At 39.1% G+C, this 18,432-nt stretch overlaps 1 protein-coding gene across 4 annotated transcripts in view; it reads right to left on the bottom strand.

Moving 5' to 3' along the window:
- The window catches only part of LRCH1 (leucine rich repeats and calponin homology domain containing 1), a 206,114-nt gene that overhangs the window by 87,192 nt on the left and 100,490 nt on the right, over positions 1-18,432 (bottom strand). For all 4 annotated transcript variants that reach the window (XM_038569532.1, XM_038569531.1, XM_038569530.1 and 1 more), the window contains exon 2: positions 17,075-17,219. In XM_038569532.1, coding sequence (XP_038425460.1) covers positions 17,075-17,219 — 145 coding nt within the window. The remainder of the gene's footprint in view (positions 1-17,074; positions 17,220-18,432) is intronic.

Below are 18,432 nucleotides of genomic sequence, written 5' to 3' on the forward strand. Positions count from 1 at the left end.
TTATATTTTTTTTTCTGTTTTGCATATGACACTTGACTGTTAATGGTCTTTATACACACACACACGTCAGTGAACAATATCTACAGAGAACCATTTCCTTTTTCCTGCTGGCTCCATTCTGAAACACCCACCCTGGCAAAATGTCTCACCCTCGCTTCCCCTAACGACAGAGTACTACTTCCCCTTCATCACCAGCTCTCCCCCTGCATTCCCACCATCATCATTATATGCCTGGGGATGCTTACCAACAACAACCAGAGCCTTGCTTCACGTTGCCCGGGATATTTTCGTGGACCTTCATTTTATAAATGCAAATTACATACATGTCATTTTAATCATGCTTTACATGAAATTTGTAAAACAGGAATTCGATCGAGATGATGTGCATGTACAAAATCTGGGCACCCACGTGGAAACTGAACTTTGAAAGCAGTTATGCTATCTACAACTTGAGAAGAGCAATTACTCGAAAAAGAGAACTAAAAGAAAAGCAAAAAGCAAAAAAGTGAGTGTCTACAGCAGCTCAGAATTCAGGCCGATTGCTGCACCAGCCCTTCTGCTGTGCATTTTCGCTGCGCATACCTGCACCATATTTGGCCACTGCAACTGAGCCCGGTTCCCACAATAACAGCCTATCAGTCTCCTCCTGAGTATAAATAAAGCCTTGCTTAAAATACTCCACTGTCTTATACTCTCCATGGCCAGCAGCCACCACTGCCGCGATGTCTGTAATTAGATTTCAAAGTGTAATTATTGATAACTCGCCCCCCTTTTCTGTCATTTCCTATGGCTTGTTTTTTTTTTTTCCTCAGAGCTCTTCAGTTCTAAAAGGACAAGGCTCTACAAACTATTACTTTAAGTTTCCTCCTTAAGGAAAAAAAAAACAAAAAGAAGATGCTCTTAAAGAGTTTAAAGAACTTGCTCCAACACATTTGATCATGCCCTTCCTTCACTCTAAAATGGAGCTGAGTGTTCAAAATCAAGGAAGCATTGGATGTTCAGAGAGAATGCAATTATCAGATGATAGCCCGAATATTAATCTGCCAAACCCCTTCAGAGGCAAGAATGCAGACGTAGGCTCCTGTGTGGCTCAGTCAGTCCAGCATCCCAACTCTTCATTTCAGTTTGCGTCTTGATCTCAGGGCTGTGAGTTCAAGCCTCGTGTTTTTGTTTTGTTTTGTTTAAACAGAAGCATTATATGAAACTTTTATTTTACATGTCCAAAATGCTTGTACAACATACAGTGACTACTTCTAACGTTTATAGCATTTTTTCCATAGCACAAAAAGAAAGCTTAGTGACACACAGGTGTGCTACAGTGATGCTGGGTGGAGCCCTCAGGAGCCCACTTTGCACAGGAGGGCTGAGTGTTGTTGACATTTGGGTCCTGAGCACCTGCTGGGAGGTGCAGGCGATCCCACCAAAGCAAAGGGTGGGGTCTCTGTACCTCGGCCAGGCTGCTCACCTGCTACCTATCATAGGGGGGAGAGGACGACGATAGAAGAGGCTTTTCCAGGACTGTCTTGGGCACAAGACTTAAAAAGAACACACACACACACACACACACACACACACACACACACAAACATATATAATAAAACGTATGAATAGGACTGTAGAGGCCTGAGCCCTATGTCTTGAAAAACAACACTGTGCAAAACAGGGTTGCTGGCACATAGGCAAACAACCACTAAATGGCCAAGAAAGATGTATCAGCACTGAAGATAACTGGAGCCATGTTCCAGGTAGAATGGACACTAGCTTCCTATTCCCAGGAAAGTATGCCTACCTTGCCCACCTTCTCCTCCATGCCAGATCACTAAGCCACAATGTTAACTTTAACATTTTTCCTCCACCCAAAAAGGAAGGGATAGCTGTACTGACTTAAATGAAACAGGCGGCCCAGACCAACTTCCGCCCAGGGGGTGAATACAAAATATTCATAATAAAATTTAAGATACCTGAACATTTTTTAAACATGCTCATCTGTCATTTAAAGACGTATGTCTCCCCATCTATTTCAATTTTTGAATGCAGAAGGAATTGCATGAATGTAAGTCTATATACATCTTCTTTTTCCTACTTCTCCTTCCAAGGACGTACATGCACATAATCGCAGCAGAATATCTGTTGTACCAATTTCACAAGAGCTTCCATCATGTAACTTGACAGCCAATAATAACAGAGTTCCATTTAACCACTCTAGTATTTCTACAAATCAGTAGCATATCCACTTTAACAACACCACTAGAAAATCCCCTTACTTTACTAGGTCTTTTGCACTATTTTTCTTAACCCATATTGCAATACATATGACACAGCATACCACAAAGCTTGATTTGACAGTTCAAGAAACATTTCTTGGGGAATTATTACGTATAAAGCACCTTGTTAGGCATTTAGACAACTACTATTTTATTTATATGCACAACAATTATGTATTATAAGCATTAACCCCTGACCTTTCAGATGCAAAAACTGATGTTGTTCAGAGAGTTTAAAGAACTTGCTCCAGGTTGCCTACCTAGTGACTTGCCCTGTGCTGTAGAGTTTGAAACCATGTGGGTTAGGCTTCACATCAATGTCTGTGATCTTCCTTCAATACAACACAGCCTATTTTCATTTACTTTGGAATAAAATGTGAAGGGAAGCCAAGAAAACAGGAGGTGGGAGACCCCAAATTCCAAGCAGGAGGCTATGAGATGCTAGACTGGTGGTTCAATGATTAATTTCTATGTAAAAGGATGGAAGATAGGGTCAAAGATGATTTCTGAGATTCCAAGTTAGGGGACTGGAGAAAAACAGGAGTGTGAACAGGAACAAGCATGCTTATTTGGAAAAGAAGAAAATGAGCTTCATTGAGCAGATGCTGAATTTTGAGGAGTCAATAAGCATTGAAGAGGAACTAAATTTTAGGCAATCAGGAAAATGAGGACCTGTGTCCAAATGGCCCAAGGGGATGGACGATATACTGGAGACACCTAGGACAAGGATCTGAGAGGGAAGATTTAAGAACCAAAGATTGAGCTGTGGGGAATTCCGGGGATAAGGTGCAGAAAGAGAAAGAACCACCTGACATGGGAATAAAGAAGAAACAGAAAGACGTAGAAAAGCAAGCAGGAAAGCCTGTGACCAAATCAAGGAAGGACAATGCTGTGGTGTCAAATGCTGACAGGAAGCCAATCATTTGTCTACAGTACTAAGTGCTTGCTCTGCTCAAGAACCTGTTTTAAACTCTGAGAAAATATGTAATGTATATGAATCCTAAAACTTAACCCTTCACAAGATTAGGTGACATCTCTCTGAGCTCGTATCACCCATGTCCCATTTGAACATTGGTCATTTATTTTAAAAACACCATAACTGCACATATTTCCTACTGGCAGGGGGAGGGGGTTCTCAAGACATAAGACAAAAATTTAGTGACTCTTATCAAATGAAGTGAAGCTTCCTATATGGATCCTCTTCTGTAAGGGGAGGGGGGGTGAAGGATGTCTGGCTTGTCCTAACAACTTTGTAAACAAGTATCTACAGATTTGGGGCACCACTGTCAAATGCTCAAAGACTGCCTCTGCCGAAGATTCCAGGCTGTTCTCTCCTCTTGGTACTGAGGTCACAACGGTCTTGCCTTGGGACTAACATATGGGAGGGAGGGCCCACTATTCCTAACAGCTCTTGCATGCAGCGATACAAACACAATTATTTAGTGTATCAGGAAAATCGTAAATGACTTTGAAATGGGCAAAGTCACTGCTTGGGGTCTTGTCTGGTATACTCTTCTAGGTTATCCCTGCCTTTCATAATTTTTTAGTTATTTTGCAACTCTAATTTGTTGTAAAAACTGAAAACGAGATAGTAATGAAAATAATTTTTGTGCATTGGAGCACAGATAAATTGTGATGACTACAGTGGAAGTGCAATTGATTGTGGCCCTCTTGCAACTCTTCATAAATTCATCTCAGCCAGCGTACTACTGTGTGTGGGTATGTGCGTGTGTGCATGTGTGTGTGCATGCATGCTGAATTCTCCTTAAACAGGTTATACATCTTACTGCCTCCTTTGCTAATGAATGAATTATACACAATCTTTGATGGATGTTATATTTGTATGAGAGTCATGATTTTACCTTTTTAAAAAAATTACCCTTTTACAGGTGATTATTTCAACTGTAGGGATTTCAACAATAAAATTTTGGTGCAGACAATTTAAAGACTCTTTCAGCTGCTTCAGACATCGGGTCAAGGTCATTCCTTTCTTTATTATATAGTATTGAGCTCTCAAAACCTCTGAAAAAAATCCTCACATCCCCTACAAAAGAGTTCAATCCATAGAGAAAGGAGGTGGGGAAAAGGAAAAAAATGTTATAAGCAAATGTCACAAGATATTAATAATTGTCTGAATACTGGTGAATGACTAATAGACTGTTTGTACTTTGCAGTACTTAGGTTTTTTTTTTTTCTCAAAATGTACTTTGCAAAAAAAAAAAGTACTTTGCAGTAGTTTTTTTTTCTCAAAAGAAACTGCATACTTTACTTGATAGTGAATAAATAATACTAAACATTTATGTATATTTTTAAAGTACTAAATAAAAAAATCAGCGTGGATGGCAGCTCTGTGTAACACACTTCAGTGTTTCTCGGGTTCTTCTGTCTTCTACTTCTATATCATTTTTCCCTTCAATACATCTAGTCCATACAGATTACTTGGTCACTGAATATAACACCATGAAGGGACATATTTTGTAACCTCATCCTTTTTTAGGCATGAGGTCAGTTTTTAAAGGAGTAGGAGTCAGTGGGTGATAAAAATTCCTCTAAATTAGTGTTTACAAACTGGTGTTCTGGAAAGCACCATTCTGGGAGACACTAATAGGCAGGCCTCACAAAAAATGGGGGAAGAGTTCTGTGTTGCTTGCAGACACACAGTGCAGATTAATACAATACATGGCTCCGGTTTTTGTTTTTTGCTTTTTTGGATACCTATATCCAACAGAACACTCTTCCATAGAACTATACTCTGGGGAAACAGTGTTCTATTTACTCCTTAATTGATCCAATGGCATCGCTGAGGTCAGAAATAAATAACTTTTTTTTCCTCCTATGGAGTCTGGCAAGTGAGTTTTCTCCAAATCTATTATTCTCTGTTCGTGAACAGATGAACTAATAATCACTGAGCAGAAGGGGTCAATTTTCTTACGTAATTTTCACATTCCTTTCTGCTGTCGCTTGCCAAACGGAGTATCAGAAAACACTGCCTGATTTCATGAGGTTAAGGTAGATATGCTTAGATTAATAGATAACACAGTTCCACATGATCCAACTCTGAAAGTGACCCAAATCTTCTGGTTATTTTCTCACTGTTCAAAGAGATTATCTCATTCCATCTGTTCGGACAGTCCATCTGGTCCGAGCATGTAAAGGTGTTCCAAGAAATAGCACAAGATAAAAAAAAAATGCTTCACGGAATCAACTCTTCACAGCACAATTATACCCTTTGTTGCCTAAACTCTCAATCCCTTGAATGCTTCAAGATAAAGCACCACAGAATATGTATTTATTCTTGACTTAACTTATCTACCTGGGAAAAGTGCTATTTAGGATTATTACTCATGCTGAAATTCTTGGCTACATTATTTTATCAAGATTTCCTCTCCCTGAGCTCTCAGAGCACAAGCATCCCTGTCAGAAGTAGGATAAGATTTTTAACATCATAATCTATAATTTTCCAGTTATTGTAGCATTTTTTTTCTTTTGAAAATGAAGCAATGCATTTAGATTAGAATTGGGAAGCTGAGAAAACCAATACTCTTGTGTATCTTCTCTCAAAAGCAACTCTTAGGAAAACTTTTTTTTACTTGCCCTGTTACTGTGATTGTCACTAACCAGCAAATAAGAACATCAAGAAAACCAAAGTGAAGCCCTGGTCTGGCCCTTATGCTTCCAGACTGCAGTCAAAACCTACTTGCCTTTATAAAGCCCTAATTCCATGTGACCCTCAATTTAAGACACCAGGGACGAAAGTATAGAAGATGCTAACAAGACAGAAAATGCAGAATTCAATCAAGAAAGGACTGAAGATTAAGAAGTCAATTCTCTTATGCTCCAATTTCATGGGTCAAAGACTTCAAGACTTGTTCTCATCTAATTTTATAAGAAAATTACTCAACTCATAGAAATTCAGTACCAAGCAAGAGTTTTTTAGCCAACTAACAGGGTATACTATTACAAGGGCAAGAGAGTGCATCAGATCTAAGGAGCCAAAATACAGAGCTCTTGGGCTATACATTGCAATCACTGGAAGTCTTTTCTTTCTTTTTTTTTTAAAGACTTTATTAATTCATGAGAGACAGAGGGACAGGCAGAGACAAAGGCAGAGGGAGAAGCAGGCTCCCCACAGGGAACCCAATGTGGGACTCGATCCCAGGATCCTAGGATCATGACCTGAGCCAAAGGCAGAGCCACCCAGGTACCCCTTCTTCTTCTTTTTTTAAAATGATTTTATTTATTTATTTATTTATTTATTTATTTATTTATTTATTTATTTATCTATCTATCTATCTATCAAAGAGAAGGAGCATGAGCAGGGGGAGAAGTAGGGGAAGAAGGAGAAGCAGTCTCTGCCAAGCAAGGAGCCCAATGCAGGGTTCCATCCCAGGGCTCTAGGATCCTGACCTATGCTGAAGACAGATGCTTAACCTACTGAGCCCCCAGGTGCCTCTGGGAATCTTTTCAATTAAGGATATCACGGTACTACTATTTTTCCTTCTTTCAAAGTATTACTGTACTTCAACTTTCAATATGCTTAAGTGCATTCTCATCTTTGAAAACTATTCCAAATATAAAGAAATGAGAACTAGATAAGATACTAAGAAATGCAGAAGAATGAAAGATCAAAATTAACTTTAACTAATAGGGAGTACCCAAAGAAGACCAAAATAATAGAAAAATGGAGGAAGGGGCAATATGGAAGAAGACAATGACTAAAATTTTTCTAGGGTTGTTGAAAGACATGAATCCCCAGATTCAGGAAGCAAAACAAAGCTTAAGCTGGGTAAATCAAAATTATACACACCTATACATACCACAGCAAAAAAATATAGAGCAAGAAGATAAAAAAGAAGGTATGGGAGGAAATCAAAAGGAAGAGCATGGAAAATTCTCCACAAGGCTAACACGTTTAGACTAGCAAAGGATTTCTCCACAGCAAAACAGAGGTCAGAAAACATACTATCTTTGAAATACAATAGAAAAGAACTGCAACTGAAATTTTTATACTAATACAACCTAAATTTTATTCTTAGAATTAAACCTTCTTTCAAGTATGAAGAGAAAGGGCATTTCAGAAAAAGACTGTATTTACCACAAGCACACCATCACGGTATGGACTTCTTAAGAATGCATGTTATAAAGGAGATTCACCTAAAAAGAATGATGTGAAAAAGCAGAGAATCTGGTAAAAATAAATGTGGGTAGGTACAAATAATCATCAGTTGACTCAAATCAAGGTAAAAAGTAAGATGGACCTAAAATATAGAATAAAAATAATATATGTTTGCAGAGGGGTGCTTGCAATAAAGCTTTCTATAAACATTATTGCTTTGGGGAGAATGGGAGAGGTATCTTTACCTTTAGAACTTCGGGCTTTTGCAAGTCAAATATTCATAATATCAACTTACAAAGTATAAAGATATAATGACTAACCTCTAAACCAGAGGAAGAAAGAAATTAGAATAAATAAAACTCAGAATATACAATAGAAGGTAGGAAAGGGTAGGGGGAAAAACACAATAATAATCTTGGTTAAAAAAATACAAGATAAGGGGATCCCTGGGTGGCGCAGCGGTTTGGCGCCTGCCTTTGGCCCAGGGCGCGATCCTGGAGACCCAGGATCGAATCCCACGTCAGGCTCCCGGTACATGGAGCCTGCTTCTCCCTCTGCCTGTGTCTCTGCCTCTCTCTCTCTCTGTGACTATCATAAAAAAATAAAAAAAAAATTTAAAAAAATACAAGATAAGAAGAAAAATATAAATCCAAATACATACATAGAAAAACTAAGGTTGAAAGGTTGAAAATGAAAAGATATGTGTGAGCAAAAGCCACTAAAAGAAAGCTAAGATAAAAGTATTAATTTCATATACAGTAGACTATAAGTCAGAAAAAGTATTTTAGGGATAAAGTCAATCACTTTACAATGATAAAACCTGAAGTTTGAAAGAAAGACATACAATTTTGAACTTGAGCTCAAAATACCTGGTCTATAACTTGGTCTTAAAATACATACATTAAGAATTGATGAAATTGCAGGGATAAAAGCAAACCCACAATCATCCTACTTTGCTCAAAGTGCAACTGTCAGTAACATATATTAAGCAGACAAAAAATGTGTCAAGGTAAACAAGATGTGAGCTCCCAAATTAAAAAGTTATATTTAATGGATTCACTGGAACCCACATACAACACTTGAAAAGAACATTCTTTTTTTTTTTTTTTTCAATTTTTATTTATTTATGATAGTCACAGAGAGAGAGAGAGAGAGAGGCAGAGACATAGGCAGAGGGAGAAGCAGGCTCCATGCACCGGGAGCCCGATGTGGGATTCGATCCCGGGTCTCCAGGATCGCGCCCTGGGCCAAAGGCAGGCGCCAAACCGCTGCGCCACCCAGGGATCCCAAGAACAAACATTCTTTTCAGGCATACATGGAATATTTACAAAATTAACTATGCATAGGCTATAAAGTAAATCTCAACCAATGTAAAGAATCAACATCAAACAAGATATTCTCCAAATGCATGGCACTAACATTAAAAAATCAGTTTTAAAAGGTAACTTTTTAAAATCTACTCTATAGGAAATTCATGAGTCAAAGAAGTCATGCTGAAGATTAGAGAAGTTTTAAGAGTAATATTAAAAATACCACACAGCACAAATTTTAGGAATAAGCTAGAGCACCACATACAGGGAAATCATAACCTTAAATGCTCCTTAAAAAGAAAAAATAGTAAAAATAAATAAATAAATAAATAAATAAATAAATAAGATTAATGAACTTCTTAACCCAAACTCCAGAAATTATAAAAAGAATAAACATATAAGAAAATACGAATGCCTAGGTGGCTCAGTGGTTGGGCACCTGCCTTCAGCTCAGAGCATGACCCAGGGGTCCCAGGATCGAGTTCTGCATCGGGCTCCCTGCATGGAGCCTGCTTCTCCCTCTGCCTGTGTCTCTGCCTCTTTCTTTCTGTGTCTCTCATGAATAAATAAATAAAATCTTAAAAAAAAGAGAATAAACATATAGAAAATAGATGGAAATTTGATAGATAAAAATCAGGAACTAATGAAATAGAAGATAACAACCCAAAAAAGTTGGTCACTAAAATTAAAAACTGATCTAACAAAAAAAGTACACAAAACAGACAAACTTCTAAAAACATAAATACAAAAAAATAAATGAGTAAATAAATAAAAACATAAATACAGGAAAACACAAAATCACAGTATTAGGAATTAGAAAGACAAACCAACTATAGTAGAAATTTTTGAAATTACAAAAGTGCTCCCTTATTTAAATATTTAGGTTGGTCTCCTGGACAATTCTCTAACAACTATTTTTAAGACTACGAAACTGTCCTATGGGGCAAGGAATGCCATCCAGCATTGTCAGTGTTAGACAAGGTAATAAAGGTGGAAATGCCAGGCAAACTACAAATGCCATAGAAATAAATTTCACTAATTTCTATTACTCTTATTTATGAACCAGTGCGGCTGGGGGATCACTTTCCTGTCTCCTATCTAAAGTAAAGGGTTGTTGAAGGACCCAAATACGAAGGTGGACCAGCTAAATCCTACTTGGCTATAAAGAAGTGATGATGATGATGATGGTAATGAAGATTATTCCAAAAATCCACACCCTCCTTGTTGTGTATATGCTCCTTTTCTCTTTCCCTCTTCTTGAGGACAGTACTTGTTAGAAGACTTGGCAAACTGCAGTGCTCTTAGAGGAAATAGAGTAAGTTGATTATTGACTAAATGGTAAAGTTTCAAAGGATCTTTTATCTGTCTAGCTAGAAAAATAAATATAATTTGCATCTTGCTCATTGGGGCTCGCAGAAAACACTCTGAGAATTACATCTATATAATCAATTAGGGGTAGGTATTTACCCCGTTTTTGGAGGAAAGGTCTGCAGCACAAAGATCTTAAGAACTCTATTAAGATCAGAAGCAGAACTGAAAACAAAACCAACACACTCTGACAGGGCTGCAGCCATCAAAGCCATAATGTCCCTTTTGTGTCTCTCTTTTCCTCTGTTTAACACAAACACTGATCTAAAACAACATCTGTGATCAGGTGACATGTATAATGGAAAAATCCTCTTTGGAAGTCTTGCCAAGTATGAACTACACTAAAAGGAATGGAATCTGGTAAGAAATACCCTACTATTAACTCATTCACATTTAATAAAACCCATCAGCTTCCAATGCCAATGTACATAATTTTATGGGTATGGCAAATTATAAATATATTACAATTTTTAGGGACCACTGTGTCCAGACCTTGAAAACAATTGCCCAGTGAGCACCCTAGAAAGGACAAGGCTTAGCCCACACACTGCTGCTCGCACGACTGATGACCCCAGTGGCCACCACTTCCAACTGTAGCACTCTACAAAACATGTTTTCAAATTTTAAGATGATGCTTCCAAATTCCAACATGGTTCTCTGCGCCTTGGTAGCTTCCTGCCGATCTGTCGTTTCATGAAACACAACCTATCTATCAAAGGCCAGTTCCGAAATAACTCATTTTCCCTTTGAAAATAAAATAAGATCATCATAAAAGGATTTGTGATGTTAAGTTTGTCTCGAACAAAATTCCTCCCCTTTTCCGGTGTAGAAAGACACCATCAAGTTTCTCAGTTTCTAGAAAGAATAAATGCCATCTTACAATCGAGACCTTCTTCAGAAATGTCAGTGCAAGGAGAGGTGCATTTCTTAGGGAAAAGATTAAAATTCTTAGGAACAAAGAAAATTAATTTTTAGTTCACAGTAAGTTTGTAAAACCTGTGCTTTCTGAGGCAACCCTAGTGTGCAAGATGCTTTTTCCAATCCTTCAGATAGCAAGATATTCTTAGGATTAAAGATTATTGGGGCACCTGGGTGGCTCAGTAGTTGAACATCTGGCTTCCGCCCAGGGCGTGACCCCAGAGTCCCAGGATCGAGTCCTGCATCGGGCTCCCTGCATGGAGCCTGCTTCTCCCTCTGCCTGTGTCTCTGCCTCTCTCTCTGTGTCTCTCATGAATAAATAAATAAAGTCTTCTAAAAAAAAGAGGATTAAAGATTTTTTCTCAGGATGACCTCCCCAAAGGAATGCGGGGATACAGGTTACATGGCCATCAGGAAGTTAGCTCTTTCTGCACATTGTTTAGCAGCCAAAAAGGATGCCAAGCTTCAGAAAATGCATCCAAACCAGATTCCTTTTATGGCGTGATAACATTTTGTTTAAGAGGCTGCCCTTTTCTTTATAGGCCATGCCTCAGAAACTACTCCTCGGTTGACTGGTAGAGATAGGGACTATTGCTTCTTCTTCTTTTTTTTTAAGGTTTTATTTATTTATTCTACAAAGAGAGAGCCCGAGTGGTGGAGGGAGGGAGCAGAGGGAGAGGGAGAGGAAGAGGACTCAGCACTGAGTGCAGAGCCGGATACAGGGCTCGACCTCAGGATCCTGGCTTCATGACCTGAGCCCAAAGCCAAAGTCAGAAGCTTAATCCAGTGAGCCACCCAGGCACCCCAGGGGCTTTTCCTTTTTCTTCTTCTTCTTTTTTTTTAAGGTTTTATTTATTTATTCATGATATATAACAGAGAGAGAAGCAGAGACACAGGCAGAGGGAGAAGCAGGCTCCATGCAGAGAGCCTGACGTGGGACTCGATCCTGGGACCCCGGGGTCACGACCTGAGCCCTAGGCAGACGCTCAACCCCTGAGCCCCCCAGTCATCCCCCCCCCCGCCCCCCAGGGGCTTCTAATAAAGAAACCAGCTTCTGCTCTGTGTGTTTCACCCTCAGAAAGGAAAACCACTCACCAAGAGTTCTGGAAGCAATAGGATCAAATGCTGTTAAGAACTTTCATTTTTTGGCAGCTTCCATTCCTGAACGCCTCTGAGACACACTTTCAAGCTAAAGTCCCTATCTTAGATTCACAGCACCTCGATGGCTGCCAAGAGTTTTGCTGCTTTGGGTTGTTCTATTTTCCTAAGGTACATTTTCTTCATGGGTCTCATCAACAACAACCTCTCCAGCACCTTAAAATAGATTTTAAACTTTGTAAGGCTTTCCTGTGTAGCTGAGGTTCAAAGTGTTTGTTCCTATATAGGCACAGGTCATGCTTCATCATTTTTATTGTTCTTGGCCACGTTTCTGGGATTAAGACACTTTATAACAGGAAGAAACACAGTGGCACCTAAACTAAGCTAACATAACCTTTTGTTGTGAACACCAAGAAGCAAAGATTAAAAGCCCAGAGCCTCCAAACACAGGCTACATAAACAGCAATAAATTAATGTTTTCCACGAATCTGACATTTCTATCACGTGGGAATATGCTGAAGTGTATTTCGCCGTGAGGAGTTTTATTTTGCATGTGCTCATTAGACCCATCTCTGGTCTGAGACAGGAACTGGATTTCTGGAACTGAGCAGCCCTCTGACATTTCAAGATATCATCTCTGAGACATCCTGTCAGCCAAGAGGCTGTGTAGGCAGTGGCATATCACCACCAGCACCAGCACCCTCATCATCTTCACTGTCATCATCATCACCACGACCATCAAATATTTATGGGTGTTCATTCCTACTCCATACATCTCGGAGGGGGTGATCCATTCTGAACGTTTCCCATCAATTCAAAGTAGCTTCACACGGCATCTCTCCTCCTTTGAAACACACAAAACTAGTGATGTCTACGTGTGATTTATTAAAAAAGAGAGAAGATTAAAAATTGCATTGAGACCACACTTGAGTAGAGAAACATGAATTCTGTGAAAATTTGAAAAGCAGCTTCCCTGCACTACTTTATCTAGGGGCTCTTGATTTGTAGTTAACAGAAATAAGAGAAAAACCCCTCAGCACCACAGAAGAGCCAAAGTATTTCAGGTACTTCTTTATAAAACCTAAGGAACTTGCCTATTTGTTAAAGCCATCTCAGAACATGCTAGATTGTTCTAGCTAGACCTCAAGTGTACACCTAAAAGCAATTTACAGCTTTTCTTTACTTTTTTGAAACTTATACAGTGTTCCCCGATACATCTACATTGGTGATCATGTCATGATTTGATTCTATATTAATCTTGAATATAAGCTTCTTTCTTTGGCATATTACCCCCTTTATCATAGAAAAAAACCTGCACTGAAGACAACTCAGTAGGTCTACAACGCAGTAGGTCTGCAGCACCCCGAGTCCCTGGCTTCCTTTTCAAGTAAACGGATTGGCAGGCTCTCCGCCAAAGGCTAAAGTTAACTGGAGCCCACCAGGCCTCCTCACCACACCCAAGAAGACATCGATCTTACTGCATTGACTTAATTTTCCGGAGGGGCAGAAAAGACCTGAAAAGGCCATGACACCCGATCCTGGATGTCGTTGAGGGGACATGTATCATGAGCACGCATAAGCACAATATTCTAAACGTTTTCCTGGTCACCAGTTTGAGGGTGGCTGGGAGTGGGGTAGGAGTCTGAGGGTAGGAAGCACTCACACAGGCCCCACTATCACGCGGGTGATATTACTCAGCATCTTAAAGAGTCAACAATTCATTAGATGCCACTGGTATTTTCCAGACATACTTGCATATCTGCACATAAAGAGAGGGGGACAGTCATCTTCTGTTGTACAAGCTACAATAAATCCTTTAGGCAAACATTCCAATCCCAATCGCTACCAAACAGAGAAATAACTCCCTTCCAGGGGTCCGATTCTCAGAAGACATGCTCCCACTGAACCAAATAAATGAGGAGTTAGAGGCTTTCCAATTGAACAAGGTGACCATCTTCCTGGTTACTTTATTTTTTTTTAAAGATTTTATTTATTTCTTCATGAAAGACAGAGAGAGAGAGAGGCAGAGACACAGGCAGAGGGAGAAGCAAGCTCCACGCAGGGAGCCCGACATGGGACTCGATCCCTGGTCTCCAGGATCACACCCTGGGCCGAAGGCAGGCACTAAACCGCTGAGCCACTGGGGCTGCCCTCTTTCTGGTTACTTTAAAGCTTGCCCTATGTTACTACTTTATGTTACACATTTAGTGAAGCAAACTTAAAAGAGGTATCAAAAATAATTACATATACATATATATATACACGTACACATATATAATACATGTATTATATGTTATATATCATGTGTATATATATATTATATATATATGTAGTACCTGGCTTTCGGAGAGTTTAGAGGCTGTACATACATTTCTCTTTTCTTTTTTTCCCAGAGGGAGGGAAAGCGAGAGCCTGGGTGCACACACAAGCACATGCGAGAGTGCAGCGGGGAGGGGCAGGGGCAGAGGGAGAGGGAGACTCTCAAGCAGGCTCCCTGCTAAGCCCAGAGCTCAACACAGGGCTGATCTCAGGACCCTGAGATCATGACCTGAACTGAAATCAAGAGGCAGATGCCTAACCAACTGAGCCACCCAGGTGCCCCAAAGATACACATGCATTTTTCATATACCCTGATATAACGAATGCCCCTGAAAAGTAAGAGATATACTTTTTCTTAATTTTCTCCATGTAATCAATTCCTTTAGAATCAGGATTCAACACTATAGAATATGTTTTTTTTTTTAGAATATGTTTTAAAGCACAGTAATATTAGAGTTGCGATGTGAGCAAAAAAATCTACACAAAATAAAAGCCATCTATATAAAAGGGAGAAAAGATAGAGGCAAACAACAAATTAGACAGAAACCTTTAAAGAGTTTAAAGAGTTGGGTGGTCAACAGTCCCTGTATCTCTTTCTTCTTCCTGTAGCCCAGGAATTCACCACACAATGGTTTATAATATGCCCACATGGTTCCTCTTCAGCATCATCAATCTCAACAACTCTCCCCGTTCTTGCCTCGAAGGATCCTGGGACCCACACTTCAATATGTCCTTTCTACCATCTGAAGATAGCACTATTATCTACTCTCCATGAAGCTCAACATGAAAACCATCACAGCAAAACCAATTGTACTAGTGCTTTTAAACCATACTATAAACTTTAAGATTAGATTATCTCAACATTTGTAGAATTTTATTGTTTACATCATCCCAGAAGAGATATGTCATCTATACCCAAAAGTTTCTCACTGTGGATGGACTTTGTGTGACGTTAAATCTCCTTACTTGTAGCATACAGGAGTACTGGAGGTGAAAATGTCACAGCAGGATAAGACCTGCAGAAGTAAAGTAAACACCGACTGCAGAGGCTCTTGGGATAGTTCCTCTATGCAGGTTGGAATTACAGGGCAGATGTCTCAGGGAAATAGTGAACCAAATCCTATAACACCACTATGTTGACTCCATCAGGCAATTCCAAGGTAATGAACATTCTGCTGTTGCAGAAACAGTTTAGACTTGTCTTATTCAAGAAAATTCAACAATGGTCAGATGCACTTGAAACCCAGAGAATTGAAAGTTAGCTATGTAAGCGTCTTGATTATGCTAATAGTAATTCACACTTTAAAATGTAAGTAAAGGCCACTTAAAAACGTGACTAAGATTTTTTTTTTCATTCCCAAGGAGGATATGCACACCTAATAAAATGCAGCAGAAACCCATTTTTTACTGCAAAGAAAGCAAAGAGAGGACCTCTCAGTGGCTGACTAAACCAAACAAAAATCTAAAAAATAATCGACATTATCTACCATAAGTTAATGCTCATCTTTTTCACTGGCAATTTTGCACTTTAAAGTTTGGCATGTGGCAGCCCTGGTGGCTCAGTGGTTTAGCGCCGCCTTTGGCCCAGGGCATGATCCTAGAGACCCAGGATCGAGTCCCACGTCGGGCTCCCTGCATGGAGCCTGCTTCTCCCTCTGCTTGTCTCTCTGCCTCTCTGTGTGTGTGTGTGTGTGTGTGTGTGTGTGTGTGTGTGTGTCTCATAAATAAATAAAGTCTTAAAAAAATAAAGTTTGGCATGTTTGTTACACAGCACAAGCCTTGCTAATCAGGTGCTGCTCTTGACACACCAAGGTAATGCCACTGACATGAGTAGAGGCTCTGCTCAGGCTTGAACTTTGGCACCTTGCTTTCATAGTAGAGATAGATTTGATGTAACAGTTCCTATCTCTCTCCTGACATCCTGTGCAAGTCAAGGATTTAGGAGACAAGGAACCAAAATCTGGCCAGAGCAGTTGACAGTCACAGCACAAAGTGTAAAACCTAGGCCTTATAATAATAGCTGATTTCCTTAACTCCAGGGCTACTCAGGGGCATGAGTATGTTACATGATGCTGTGCATAATCAGAGAATCAATACAGACCACTGACCTGCCCTCAGCAAAGGCTGACCTAATTGAATGGGGTTACAAAAACAGCAAACTTCATACCTTTCTGGAGTTGCTCAGCGCTCTAGAACTTTCTCACGTGGCCTAAAGGGAACAGGCTCAGACTGCACTAAGTAGCAAATCCAATGGTCCAAAACCCCCCAAAGACCAGCAAGGCTCCAATTTGTCAGAGCCCTGAAGTTCTTTTTTCACTTCCTTTAGCCCTCCTCCTCCAAAAACTACATCAATACCTGAAGACAATATGCCACACACCAAAGAGACAGAAAGTATAAATGATGCAATATAAATTACTGTAACAACAACAACAACAAAACTAAACAAAAATACCTTGTCATATTGACATTCAGAGAAGTCGGGCATCAAAAACAATATTAATGGCACTACAAATTTATCATGGAAGGTAGTTCTTAAATAATCTTTGTGCGGTTAGCTTCAAAAAGTGGTCAGAAATTGCAAAGAGAGGAAACAAACACCCTGATAGAAATGAAAGCACAATGATTTAGGGTTTTTTTTTTTTTCCCACTGAATTTGATTACAATCTGTATAGTCAACCTACCTCAAGTTTAAGTAAGTCAGCATTTGCAGATTAATGATGGTCTCAGGAATGACTCTGATGCAATTATGGTACAGATTAAGAATTTCCAGTGATACGAAATGGCACAATTCCATTGGGACTTCGACCAGTCTGTTTTTAGATAAATCTATGAGAGAAAGGGAAAGAATATTTTGTCAATAACTCTTCAACATAATCCAATGCAATTATCAACTATCAGTACTTTTTTTCTTAACATGTTTTAAAATAAACATAATCTAAATTAGGATCAGCATTTTCATTTTTTGTAGCTATTACTCCAGGGTTGATTTCCTCTTCCTGGCCTATTAACCCATTCCTTTGTAAAAGCAAAAATATTGCTGAAACAATCATCGCCAGATATAAGGGTGACTGAATCAATATTTATTTTCCATTCTATCTGAAAATTATTTCAACGTCATTGTCCCCAAGGCAAGCATGAAAATGTATCCTTTAATATCTCTGAATATAATCTTTACCATAATATTATTTAATTCAATTTTGCACTCATAACATATGTTGTCTCTTGGAATATTATATCCTCTGCAAACACACACACAGTAGATACTAAACAAATATTTTATCCATGGGGATTACTGAGAAATTTACAATGTGTAAGACCGAGACAGATCAAATGTGTCTCTCTTAAGGACAGGCCGTGTGTCTGCCACATGACCAGCAATAAAACTGAGCTCTCTTCGCCAAGTGTACCAAAGACCATGATAATGGTGGTCTACAGTGGGTGTAAACACACATCATGGTTTACAATATCACCATCTCAACAACAAAAATAAGGAACACAGTCCTTAACATCTATGTCTGGGAATGGTAGGCATAACTGCCAAATACCACAAAACACCAAATATAAGAAAAGAGCCACCACTCTCAAAAACAATAACATTATTGATCGTATCACCCTTCATCAGGAGGGACTCAATCAGTATGACCTGAAGATGTTTAGTAAATAACATGTCATATATACTTAGGGAATCAGACTCCATTAAAAACAAAAAAACAAAACAAAACAAAACAAAACAACAACAACAAAAAAAAACAGAGAGAGTTTACATAGTTCGATTCTATAATGAAATCGAAGTCAAAGGGCTACCCTCCTGACTACCCTTCTGAGAAATAAATACATAAGTAAACGAAAACAGGCCTAGATGGCTTCAGAAGTGAATTCTAAGCGTGTTTAAAGGCACAATTCTGATAATATTTAAACAATTCTATATAAGGCAAAAGAAGGAAAATTCCTAAATACTTATTTAAATAATAAGGTATAATGGTGATAGCAACACCTAACAGAGAAAGTACACAAAAAATAAACTACTTATGAATCTCCC

Source organism: Canis lupus, chromosome 22 (genome assembly GCF_011100685.1).
Source record: "Canis lupus familiaris isolate Mischka breed German Shepherd chromosome 22, alternate assembly UU_Cfam_GSD_1.0, whole genome shotgun sequence".
NCBI classification, from domain to species: domain Eukaryota; kingdom Metazoa; phylum Chordata; class Mammalia; order Carnivora; family Canidae; genus Canis; species Canis lupus.